The 12,069-nt window shown below is 40.2% G+C and overlaps 2 protein-coding genes across 2 annotated transcripts; one reads left to right on the forward strand and one right to left on the reverse strand.

The window, feature by feature from the left end:
* Positions 1 to 353: 353 nt before the first annotated feature.
* Positions 354 to 8,311, reverse strand: LOC121654038 (uncharacterized protein DDB_G0284459-like). Its single transcript, XM_042007884.1, has 5 exons — positions 7,903 to 8,311; positions 7,565 to 7,820; positions 7,350 to 7,477; positions 3,624 to 3,663; positions 354 to 3,535 (listed from the first exon to the last, which is right to left on the reverse strand). Exons 1-5 carry the CDS (start codon positions 8,073 to 8,075, stop codon positions 1,289 to 1,291), a joined length of 2,844 nt encoding a protein of 947 aa, XP_041863818.1. The 5' UTR covers positions 8,076 to 8,311; the 3' UTR covers positions 354 to 1,288.
* Positions 8,312 to 8,977: 666 nt separating this feature from the next.
* On the forward strand, positions 8,978 to 11,484 carry c15h11orf54 (chromosome 15 C11orf54 homolog). Its single transcript, XM_042007886.1, has 8 exons — positions 8,978 to 9,135; positions 9,221 to 9,319; positions 9,476 to 9,549; positions 9,654 to 9,755; positions 10,144 to 10,320; positions 10,640 to 10,789; positions 10,873 to 10,989; positions 11,102 to 11,484. Exons 1-8 carry the CDS (start codon positions 9,069 to 9,071, stop codon positions 11,273 to 11,275), a joined length of 960 nt encoding a protein of 319 aa, XP_041863820.1. The 5' UTR covers positions 8,978 to 9,068; the 3' UTR covers positions 11,276 to 11,484.
* The last annotated feature ends 585 nt before the right edge of the window (positions 11,485 to 12,069 follow it).

Genomic DNA, 12,069 nt, shown 5'->3' on the forward strand with positions numbered 1-12,069 from the left:
AGTAAAACCCATTTCCAAACATGTTTGGAAACTGTGCTACACGACAATACAAGCAGCAAGCAATAATAAAGAAAAAAATCTGAGAATAGTGCAGATTTTTTTTTTTTTTGACAATTCAAGAAAATTATTGGATATAATGTGCAGCGCAAACAGGCTGAGTCTTTCACGGGTAGATGGCAACATCCTAATATAAAATCATATAATCTACAGTAAATATAAAATTAACAAAACATACGTGCATAAAAAAAAAAAAAAAAAGAAAGACTGAGAAATACTTTAAAAAAATGGACATGTACTAGGAAACCAGTTTTGACCATCTCTGATGTTCAGTCAGGAAAGCGTTCAGAACAGTATGGAGTCTATGGTTATTTATTATTTTATTAAAACTTAACCATGCAGGGAACGAAGAGCCATGTACAAAAATCTGAAAGTGCCTTATTCATTCTTGAGTTCATTAAAAAATAGACCAAAGCAAAGTTGGAAACTGTTCTGTGGTCTAACAAAATCAAACTTTAAATTTCAGGTTGAAAATCACATGGTGTGCACACTGGGGTAAATCACCACACAGCATCCACACCTGTGTGTGGGAGTGATAGAATGGGTGGATTAGCACATAACATTACTAACTTCCACATCCTACAAGTCACCTTTAATGCTGAACCATTTAGAGAATTTAGAGTAACACATGCGATCAGTTTAGTTTGGTCTGCTGATTAGTTCAGCAAGACAATGCCAAACCATGTTCTAAATTTAATACAATGTGCCTCCCCCATAAAGGCACTAACCCTGCTAGCTGCATGGGCCCCTGACCCATCATCTGCTGGAAACATCTGGCAAATTATGATAAAGCTGAAATCTTGCATTTGGCAACAATTTTCAACAATAGCAATAGGTTTTGATGATTTCAGCAATACAATGCCAAACCATCTTCTATGTTTGATAAAAAAGAGATTATTTATTATCTTGAGATTTTGTTCCACTTTAAATGAATCCACAAAAAACTGGGACATTTTTCTTCTAAATGTTGAAAATTTTATTTCTTCTAACTTTGATTGAGGAGCTAAAAAAAAAAACCATAGCACGTTGCTGTTTATTGATTAATATTAATACAAAACAAGTGATGCTAGTAAATATGTTTTGATACAAAACCACGTATATTTAAAAAGTAAAACATTGATCCAGTGTCAACACTGTCAATCTAAAAATTTAGACAGTTTACAGCGAACCTTAAAACAGGTTGTCTCTCAATCTAAGTATAATCCCATTAGGGCGTTCATACGAGCAGTCTTCAAAGAAAGTCCTCGTTTGGATTATGAAGTCTCCTTTTGCCCTTCATATGCTTGCTTTTGCTGATTCTCTTTGAAGAGGATTTTTGTGAGGGAGAAGTCTTTGATAATGAAGAGCTTAATCTACCATCAGCTGATGGCTCTTTTCTTTCCTTCTTTTTGGTTTTAGGCGTCTTCACAGAACTGATCAATGATTTCACTTCGAACACATGGTTATCAGCAGCGTTCTCTTTTTTCTTATCACCTAATGTCCTATTTCCAGGTGTGCTTAAAGTTTCCTGAACTAGAGTTTCTCTGAGCTCTTGGTCATTACAGAAGCTGCTCTCATGGGATATTTTAGACCTGTGACCCTGTTTGACCTTTTTCGTGGGCGAACCTGAGGCAGAAGTACTGGATGTAGGTTTTTCTGTTTCCAGGGCTTCAGTGGCAGCTGGGGGAATTACTTTTCTGTCTTTCTTCTTTTTTTCCCTCATCACTACAACATCATCTGTTTGAGCTGCATTTTCCAATCTTTCTGTGCTGATCAGCTCACTTTCATTTCTCTTAGTCTTCTTTTTTTTCCCGACCCCCGTTTCAGATAAAACCTTCTGACTTGTTTCCTTTGGTTCCTCAAACTCTTCTTCTCTTTCCACATTCTCTTCTGGAGCTGACCTCTTCTTTTTCTTCTTTTCTGATTTCCCAAAACTTCCAGTGATTTCTGCATCTTTGGTCGTGAGACGACCTTCGCTGACGGCAGTTTTTTCTGCACGCTGACCGGATTTTTCCTCTTGATCAGCAACAAGGAAGGAAGAGGTCTTCTTCTTTTTCCGACCAGACGGTGAACAATCACTTGGGGTTTCTATGTCCTCTATTTGATTTGTGCTTAATTTTTCTTTCTTCTTCTTATTTTTCTTTTTCTTGGTCACCATTTCAGCATCCTGCTTCTCTTCTGTTGTTTTCTGTGCATTTTTATCTTCATCAGGAGTGTACGAGACATCCATACATGTCTCAGAAATACTTTTCTTTTTAACTGACACTCCTGTACTTTCTGTCAAGTTTGTACCATCGTTATTAAAGTCCACATGTGTATAAGTACTTTCTCCTACATGATTATCATTAAAAGCTGATTTTTTCTTCTTTTTGTGCTTTTTTCTTTGGACATGACTGAATTCCAACGTTTTCTGAGAGACAAAAGTATTCTCCAAACAATCTCCAGTCCCCTTCCAGGATTCTGTTGGGATTTGAGGGACATCTGAAGTCTCATTTAAGTCTTTTTTCCTTTTTTTCTTTAATATCTTGCCATTGTCAGTTAGATGTTCAGCCAGTGTGTTGGTGTTTGACTCCTCCACATCCATGTGATCACGGTTTCTTTTCTTCTTTTTTTTCTTTTTCTTGTCACCATTCTCTGGGTTTAATACAGAACTCTCCTCCACCCTTCCATCAGCATGTCCATCCACATCCTGTCCGATATCTTCAGTTGCAGATTTTTTCTTTTTTCTCTTCTTTTTCTTATGTTTTGTCTCGGGAAGATCCGGCTCATTGATGGGCGACGACAGACTCGGAGCCTCCTCTACCTCTGTGGTTCCCGCGCTCACATATGCTTCAGCATGCTGACCCCTGACCTCTGCTTCACTCTGATCCCTTCCTTCTTCTACACCTTCATGATCACCTCTGTCTTTCTTCTTCTTCTTCTTCTTAACCCTAGTTTCACTGCACAGTGTATCATCATCCTGGAGGAGATTTTGGCCTTCAGGTTCATGCTCTCTGAGACCAACATCAGATTGGGGACCTAATACAGCTGCTGACCCTTTTTTCCTTCTTTTTACTGATTTCGTTGGACTAGGCTCACAAACTGTAGCACTGCTGCTGCTATCCAGCTCTTTTTCATTTTCTTGTTGATTAAAAATCTTTCTCTTTGCTTGTTTAAGAGTTCTCTCTGTATTTTGCAGCTCAGGTTGGACCTCAACGTTTTCGCCACTTGTCTCACATTTATCGCCCGTCTCTGTGTCTTGCGCGACGGCATCGGAAGCATTTCCATCAGCAGAGATGAAGGAAATGCTTCTTCTCTTTCTATCTGGAGACAGGGCAGCCTTCAAAGATGGCTTCCATGTCGAATCCTTGTCTACTCCCGTCATTTGACGTCTTTGTGACTCAAATCCAGCAACACTTGGTCTCCTCGTCTTTTGTCTAACCAGAAAGACCGTCTCCTCTGGGCTGCACCAAGATTTTGAGTGCTCAGCTTTTGATGGCACCACAAAATGCTTCTTTTCCTGTCAGACAACAGGCAGATTAGTCATAGTCACTCTCACACAAAGTGCTCCAACTAATTTTTTTTTATGGGTCAAACAGCTTGCTTACCACCACTTTGATGTCCTCTAACTCCTCTTCTTCCTCTTCTCTGCAACAGAATTAAGACATTTTATCAACATTTAATAAAATGCTATCGTTACAGTACTTTTTTGTAGAGATTAACATAATCCTTAATACTTCAAAAGTGACAGACCTATAAAAGGGCTTTTTTACACTATAAAACATAAGGAAAATAATATAAAAAAAGATGAAAAAACATGGCTGATGTACTTCCATAGTAAAGCTTTGAGATTATCTGACCGATTACTGTAGGTGCATTCAAATCCCAGGAACCTTTTACTGTTAAAATAAATCCCTCTTTTTTGCTGAAACTCTACAGACTGTGACCAACTGCAGCACCATAGGACTTATTTTAGGGTCCGACAGTACAGTGAACATTAAGTTCACAAGGCAAAAAGTCACCCATATTAACAGTTTTTGGGTTAAAACCTAAATGGAACACAAAAAGAAAGGATGGATAGAGAAGCCTACATTTTATTGAGGTGCAAATTATGATTTTTATTATTTTACCAATGTCAGATAGCTGTTACGTCATTTACATTTTTTGTTTTTTTTGGGGGGGGGGGGGTGATAAGACACTAAATTCCTTTAACTGCACACATTTCTTAGAAACAGGACTCTGCTGTCCAAACCTTCAACACGGTTCATGGTTTTTCACACAGTTCCCGAAGTCCTGCACTTTTTCAAAAGACTGGACACAGATTTTGTTCACTTGAATACACTTTTCACTCATAGCACATTCAAAAAGTGAACACTAGGGGGCAGAATTAAGACAAAAGGCCAAAACTTAAAACACGTTTGCTAATGAAATGCACACAAAGCAGCTGGGAAACAATCAGTGGAACGTAGAAAACCCAGACCCAGACCACAGTCAGAACCAGCCCTTGCCTCTGGTCCAGAACTAGAATCTGCCCCTGCTCCAGATCCCGGACCTGGTCCAGAACCAGATCCCAGACCTGCTCTTGGTCCAGAACAGGACCCTCCCCGGTCCAAAGCCAGATCCCAGACCTGCTCTTATTCCAGAACCCAGCCCGGCTAATACATCTGGTCCAGGACCATTACCCAAACAAAGACCAAGAACTAGACGAAGACAACAACCCAGGCAAAGAAACAGAATTTCAGATGAAATTGGCGTGTCCTGGGACGACACTGAGAGAAGCAGGACAAACAGCAGCACCCAACCTGAGCAGATACATCGTGGGATCCGTTATTTGAAGATTTAAAGAGGACAACATATATACGCTGTAACTCAAATATACACCTACTTCATAGTAGGTTTACTTTTTATGTTATTTACTAAAATGTTGTTTTGTAGAGTTGTAAGACTGCATGTTGTGGAGAGAAGATTATTTAACCAACAGCAAGAGGCTCTAATTGTCCAAATGGTGGTTTAAAACAATGCAATAAAACTGTGTGAAATCCAGCAACAGATAATCCAAAACAACAATTTCTGAGGAATCAATGCACATCTCTCCACCCCTGATCGTGTGCTGAAGAAAAACATGGTCAGCATGAAGCAAGTCTACAGACCTCCGTTTGAAAGAAACTCCATCAGAGTGAAAGAACAGCCATTTCAATACAGGTGAGTATCTGAAATGACTCTTACGCATCAGACCCCAAATACTGTATGTAGTCCTTTGCAGACTATTCTCTGGACAATCTGTTGTGAAGGTCAGCACATGGTCAGGGATGGTGTATAAAGCAGATTGTTTTAAGTTTATTCTGGTTTGCTTGGTTTGTAAATGTATTTGTCGCTACAGTGACGTCTATACAGTCACAATTCGAGCATTAAGAAATATTCTGAGAATACTGTAAAAAGTCAAATTTTTTTCCACTTTAGGCCACATGAATACATCCATGTGGATGATTCGGTACAAAGCCCGGCATTTGTTGACTATTCTAGGTGGACTTTGGGAGGACCTACTTGCATGGGCGCTGTGCAAGAAGACACTATTTTTGTTGTTGTTTGGGACAATGTTAGTTTTCATACAGGGTTGCTGATTCGGGAATGATTCAGTATGAAAGCTCAATTTACTGTGGTTTTTCTGCCACCATATTCTCCCTTTCTGAATCCTATAGAAGAATTTTTCTCTGCATGGAGGTGGAAGGTATACATGCTGCAGCATCTCAATCAACGGTCTTGGCATGTGATGATGTTACAGATGATGCATAAATCAGACACACTAGGTCTTTCTCTCCACGTTGCCTGGCCAGAGAAAACATAGCTTGTGATGTTGACGAGGTCCTGTGAACTGACCAGGTACAAAGACTTGATGCAGACGAGGTGTAAAAATCTTGCATACTGTACTGTGTACAATACATAGCTGTAGAGATGAATTGCCGGCTGGACTGGGTTGATTGCGTTGGGGACTTTTCACTTCTTTCTTAGGATTGTCCGTCTAGTGTCATTTTTGTGTAAAATTATTTTTATTTTGTAATGTGCACTCACGCGCAGTAAAGGTCCTCTCTGGTCAGGTTACAGGATGTGTTGGTGTTTAAGCTGTTGTCTTTTTGAGGACTGTGTAATTTTTGTACTTCATGAGGAAACAGTGAGAAGAGTGTTTTGTATTTTGCTTTGTGTGTGTGACATTTTTGGCAACAAAGTTTACATTTTAACAATAAAGTGCGTTTTTGAATCAAGAGTGAAGTGATTTGAGAATTGTGTCCTAATAATGAAAATGGTTTGCTATTTTTCAGGAGCAGGGTCCTATCTAGCAAGAAAAACTCTGCACGCAGTTAAGTCCACTTGGGACAGAAATCAGCAGCATTTCCATCCATCTTTCAAAAGTTTTTTTTTTTTTTAAGTTTTACATCATGTTTCTCTCTCATCCACTCACACAAACACATACTTGTATAGCACTTTTTGTTAAATATTTCAATTTCATATTTAGAGCATTTTTTTTCCGAACCAGTCACACACCAGTGAGGATATCGGGTGCAGTGTGGGGATCAGTGTCACGCTCCATGTCATTCTTGTAGATGCAGGAGCAGTGTTTGAGCTCTGGAAAGATGTGGCCATAATTTGCAACTTAATGCTGCATCATCAAATATTGTTCTAAGGACCTGCTTTAATATTTTGCTGTAAGTCTTAACAAATAGAAAGACGTGTCAAGAGGAGCTCAACAGTTCTTGTTTAAGTAAACTGCTGCAGGTTAATAATCTGCTTTAAAAACTAATCAGTCCAGATTTTGCTAGAAGTGTTAAGCACTTTAGTAGCTGGAGACAGTTGGGAGACAACTGCTGCAGTTATTTTGGAACAACTGGATAAAAGGCCACTTTTAAAAGAAGAAAAGGCCAGCAAATCAGTTGAAAACTGATTATGTGATGTGCACACACTGGCTAGTTTAATCCTCCAAACATTTTTTTTTTAGTGATAATATGTAAATAGTAGTTCGAGTTGATTAGGAGAACATTGCTTTGGAGGTTTGCTTTCTTGCTGTTTAGATATTTTCAGATGCATTTGTTTCTATCGGCAGTTTAATCAATTTTCAATAATCTCAGTTTTTCTTTTTTTTAGATATTGTTGAGCCTGTGCAGTTTTTTTTATTTTTAAAGGTTTCTTCAGTGTTCAGTGTTGACATGTCCTGCCTTCACTGCGGGACAACGGGAAACATAATCTTGATTTCTTTGTATGTCTTGTACATGTGAAGAAATTGACAATAAAATTGACTTTGACTTAAATGACAATTTTCTTTTTTTCTCATTTCAACTTACTCTGATATTGGGGCAATGTTGACCCCAACCATGTCAATTGTTGGTTGAGATGCCACCAGATCCTCTCCTCTTTTATAGCTCTCCCACAGCTCTCTGACACATTTAAAGTAGCCTCCCATCAGTGCATACTGCAATCATGACACAACGGCCACACTTAATAATTTCATACACTTACAAAGAATGAAAGAAAAAGGGAACCGTTTCTGTTCTCTTACATGTAGTTTTCTGTTCTGATGGGCTGATAAATGTGTACTCTTCTGCCCCGTCTTCTGAGTGAGGAAAGAGAAGCTGTACGTTGGCAGTCTGTGTGTCCGTTCATTCTTCTCTCTGTCTGTATCAGATTCTCCATCATCAGTTACTGGATCTTCACTGCAACTTGCTTCTGATCTCAAGGTGAGGCGCCTCCGTCTCTGTGATCGCACAGCCTGAGGTACGGGTACCTGAGTGATGAACAGGCTGTTCCCCGAATCACTGCACACAAACACCGATCCTGCATTTAGTTGTCAGACTAAAAAGGAGGTTTCAGCACATCTGATGGACATCCAACTCTCACCTGTTTTCACCTTCATGCACCTTCAGAGCATTTTGTCCGCTCTGTCCGGCAGAAAACTCTGAATACTGCAAATTTTTCCCCATCTGATCTGGAACAACGCGGCATGGCTTCACCGGGGTTTCAGTGATGGGGTCTGACTGAACCTCTGATGGGGAACGACTAACTTGTGGCATCGTGCTAGCTAAAGATGTTCACTGAAGTGGTAGCCTTACGCAAGAGGCAGGAAGTTCCGACTGAAACACATATGATAATATTATTAATTAATTAATTAAACTTCGGATCCATGTCGTATGTAAAAACACGTAAAAGCAATAAAAACAATAGACACGTGCCGGATAAACCGGGAAGTGTTTGAACGTTACCGTCGTGACGAAAAATCATGTGACCAATCACCAAAGAGGAAGAAAATGTACTAAAAGATTCGCTGTCTTTACTTCCGGATTCGTCTGACAACGCTTACGAGCTGAAAAGCTCGAGCCTGTACTCTGCACATCCATCACTGTATGCTTTGGATTAGCCACCAAACTGGACAGGCACAGACTGCAAAGGACAATCGGGTCTGCAGATAGGATAATTGGGGTCGACCTACCCTCCATCCAGAACTTGTACCTGTCCAAGGTCAGGAAACGGGCGGATGACATCTCTACAGACCCCTTACACCCACTTTTTAAACTCCTCCCGTCTAGTAGGCACTACAGAGCACTATACACCAAAACCACCTGATACAAAGACAGTTTCTTCCCCCAGGCCGTTACCCTGATGAACATTAACCCACGCTGAGGAATATTTGCACATAGCTGCATATAATTACACATACCTGCACCACCTTAACCTCTAAATACTATGCAAATACTGTGTTAATGTTATGTTTATATTCATATCTATACAGCTTCTATTTTCTATCTTTATTTACTTTTTTAATTATTATTCTTACTTTTTGTGCTGAAAGTACAATGACAGCTAAATTCACCTTAGTTAAAGTCGTTGGCGAAATAAATTATTCTGGTTGACTTTTTTTTTCTTCCTGGTTTGATGACGTAACTTCCGTTGAGAGAAATCATCTCGTCATTATTTACTCTTTGGTTGGACTTTACCTCGCTACTTAGACCTTTCCTATTCGGCTAAAAGTCTTGACTTGAGGCTCAATCACCAGTTTAGCCCCAGTTATGGCGGATATCAGCAAACCCGAAAAAGTGCAGCTGCATGCTCCGGATCTGGAGGAGCTGCGTGGTGGTGAGGACTTCAGCTCTGGCATAAAAAACACAGTTACACACAGACGTGTTTATGATCATGAGTATAAATTCATTCTGGTTTACAGTCTTACAGACAGGACTAGGAAAAAGCTTTGCAGAGGTTCAGGTGAGTGTTGTGGAATGTCCAGATCTCACTAAGGAACCGTTCCGGTTTCCTGTCAAAGGTAAGACCTCACCAAGTGCACATGATTTAATTTTAGCTTACTTTTCTAACTTGCATTGCAGATCAAAACTTTGAAAAACACAAAACCTGAGTGCACAATGGATATCTGCAGTTCTGCATCCCTGTTCCTAATGTCACTTATGTTGCCATGTTTCAGGTCTGTGTGGAAGTCCTCGCATCACTGATGTTGGAGGTGTACCATATCTGATTCCTTTCGTTCAAAAGCACAAGGTGTATATATATAAAAAAAATATGTGTGTATACACACACACACACACACACACACACACATGGCATGAGGATTTGCATAACACTGTTAATTTTGTTTTTTTCAGGAATACAACATGAACACTGTCTCAAAGGAGCTGGAGTTGCCTGGAGCTTTCATCCTGGGTGCAGCAGCTGCCCCATCCAGGATTGTTGGAATGAATGCAGAGGTGAATTATCTTCATTACTAAGCGCTGTTTACATCTATTACACAACAGCTTGGGTATACTGTTCAGTTACTGCACAGGCTAATAGCTTTAAGTCATCAGAACAAGTATAATTTTTTTATTTAATCTGCATCACTGATTAGAAAGTACATATGAAAAAAACCCAGTTTGTGTTCCTTTTAGATTAAATCATAAGTTAAACAGTTATGTTGTAAGGTAGTTACATACTGTACCTCGTAAAAGTGGCGGGAGTCACAGGGCATGATGTGAACAGTCCGACTTTCCTGTTTGAGACGGCATCATAAATCAGTGGATCACCCGAATGTCAGCGTAGGGTTGAAGAGCAGTTTTGTGATTCAGAAGCTGATGCAATAAATACTCTTGTCCTTAGCTGATGCCTTTGGTTCTGACTGAGGCAGAGGGAAGGCCTGCAGTGAACAGCAGCTACTTCTCCTCCATTAATCCAGCTGATGGCCAGTGTCTGCAAGAAAAATACTGTGAGAAATTCTCAGACTGCAATTTTGGACTTCTGGGGAATTTATATGCCTGTGAAGGGAAACCTGGAAAGGTAAAATAATAAAAAATGTTTTCTGTTCAAAGTGGATCTCCAGCTTTTTGAATAAGAGAATGTATTAAGTAATGTGCTTTGGGGTCCCTTCAGTTATGCATAGTCATTCCTGCTTGTATCATAGTAAAAGTGATGAAAATATCTGGTTATATATGAACTTAGAAGCAATTAGTTTTAACTTTAGCTTTATTACTAAAGTCGTGTTTGAACTTTAGCCCTATTGCCTGTGTGCTTTCAACATTTGAAAGAATAAACATTAACAAAGGGTCACTGGCTGAACAAGCTGAGCTGTCCTCTCACCCTTTGAGCATCTTTCCAGGTCATAGAGGTACAAGCCAAGAAGAGAACAGGAAGCCACAGTCTGGTGACAGCCTTGAGGACGACTCTTGAAGCTCATTACCCTGATAAAAGCCTTGCTCTGGGAGGCACCTTCATCATCCAGAAAGGGAAGGCTAAAATCCACATTATGGTAAATATTGGAAGCGATGCAAAGCACACTACAAATGGCTACATGTATACATTTATTCTCCTCTTGTTTTGGAACATTAATAGCCAAGAGAATTCTCCGCCTGTCCCCTCAACACCAACGATGACGTTAACAACTGGCTCAAGCACTTTGAGGTCAGCGCTCCACTCATCTGCCAGTCTGTGCTTGTATCCAGAGACCCTGTGAGTAAAGTGAACACGTTCCCATCTGGATGAGATGCATGAAAACAAAGTTTTTCTGGCTTTTTGCAAAGCAGGCTGCTTTGTAACATCAGTTTGGTTGCTGTTTGTCCAGGGCCTGGACCTGCGTGTGGAGCACACCCATTGCTTCAGCCACCACGGAGAAGGTGGCCACTACTACATAGACACTACACCTGATAGTGTGGAGTACCTGGGCTACTTCCTGCCGGCAGAGTTTGTTTATCGTATTGACAGGCCAAAAGAGACGCACAAAGTGGGACGAGATTGAAATGCCTGATAGATCATGGTGGCATGGTATCATCTGTTAACTCTAAATCAGTCTGACTTATGTGATTTTTTTAACTACTTGGTCCTCAATCTAATATGTTTCTACAAAATTTTTACATTTTAAATAATAAAAGCAATTGTAACTAAAGTGATTCAACATGCCTTGCCTGGTTTTAAGGTAGGAAATTAAAAGCTCTGAGAAAAATGGTGCATTCAGGCCTTAGACATGCCTCCTCTCTGTGCTCACTGTTGGTCACCACCGTCCTGCAGATCATTTGAAAATCCTCAACCATATGAATAAATAACTACACCCAGTCTCTGGTGTTCGTGCTCATAATATCTCTTGAAATACAACTATTAATACATCTGAAGGATGTCACAGGTCCACTGCTGGAACCCTTGCGGTTTGCTTTTTGGGGAAGCATTTTAGTGGGTGATACCGTCAGCACTAGACCTGTTGTGTGTTTAAGGGTGATACCAGGATCCAAGCGCGGGCACAAAGCCAAGTATAAATGAAAAGGTGCATCGTAAACCACTGGTGGGGAAGCTGGTTGGAGATGAGCAGAGGAATGAAGTTGGTATGAAAGGCATGTAGCGACAGACAGGTCTGGGTTCCTGAGAGGAGCAAACAAATGAGGATTAGACAAAGCCGAGGAAAATAACTGGAAAATGGAAATTTAGAAACGGCCAAGTGCTGCTATCACAGAGTCAACCAACAATCTGGTGATGACTGGAAGGCCAAGCCGGTGTAAATACTGCTGCTGATTACAGATGGGGTGCAGGTGAAGATCCTGG

This window comes from Melanotaenia boesemani, chromosome 15 (assembly GCF_017639745.1).
Source record: "Melanotaenia boesemani isolate fMelBoe1 chromosome 15, fMelBoe1.pri, whole genome shotgun sequence".
Lineage (NCBI taxonomy): Eukaryota > Metazoa > Chordata > Actinopteri > Atheriniformes > Melanotaeniidae > Melanotaenia > Melanotaenia boesemani.

Excerpts from the sequence above, each read along its gene's own strand:
- LOC121654038 (XM_042007884.1), bottom strand. The coding sequence starts at position 8,075 with ATGCCACAAGTTAGTCGTTCCCCATCAGAGGTTCAGTCAGACCCCATC. Across the intron at positions 7,478-7,564 it reads ATCAGAACAGAAAACTACAT|TATGCACTGATGGGAGGCTA; the intron begins GTAAGAGAACAG and ends TCATGATTGCAG. Across the intron at positions 3,536-3,623 it reads TAGAGGACATCAAAGTGGTG|GAAAAGAAGCATTTTGTGGT; the intron begins GTAAGCAAGCTG and ends GTTGTCTGACAG.
- c15h11orf54 (XM_042007886.1), top strand. The coding sequence starts at position 9,069 with ATGGCGGATATCAGCAAACCCGAAAAAGTGCAGCTGCATGCTCCGGAT. Across the intron at positions 10,321-10,639 it reads GTGAAGGGAAACCTGGAAAG|GTCATAGAGGTACAAGCCAA; the intron begins GTAAAATAATAA and ends GCATCTTTCCAG. Across the intron at positions 10,990-11,101 it reads TGCTTGTATCCAGAGACCCT|GGCCTGGACCTGCGTGTGGA; the intron begins GTGAGTAAAGTG and ends CTGTTTGTCCAG.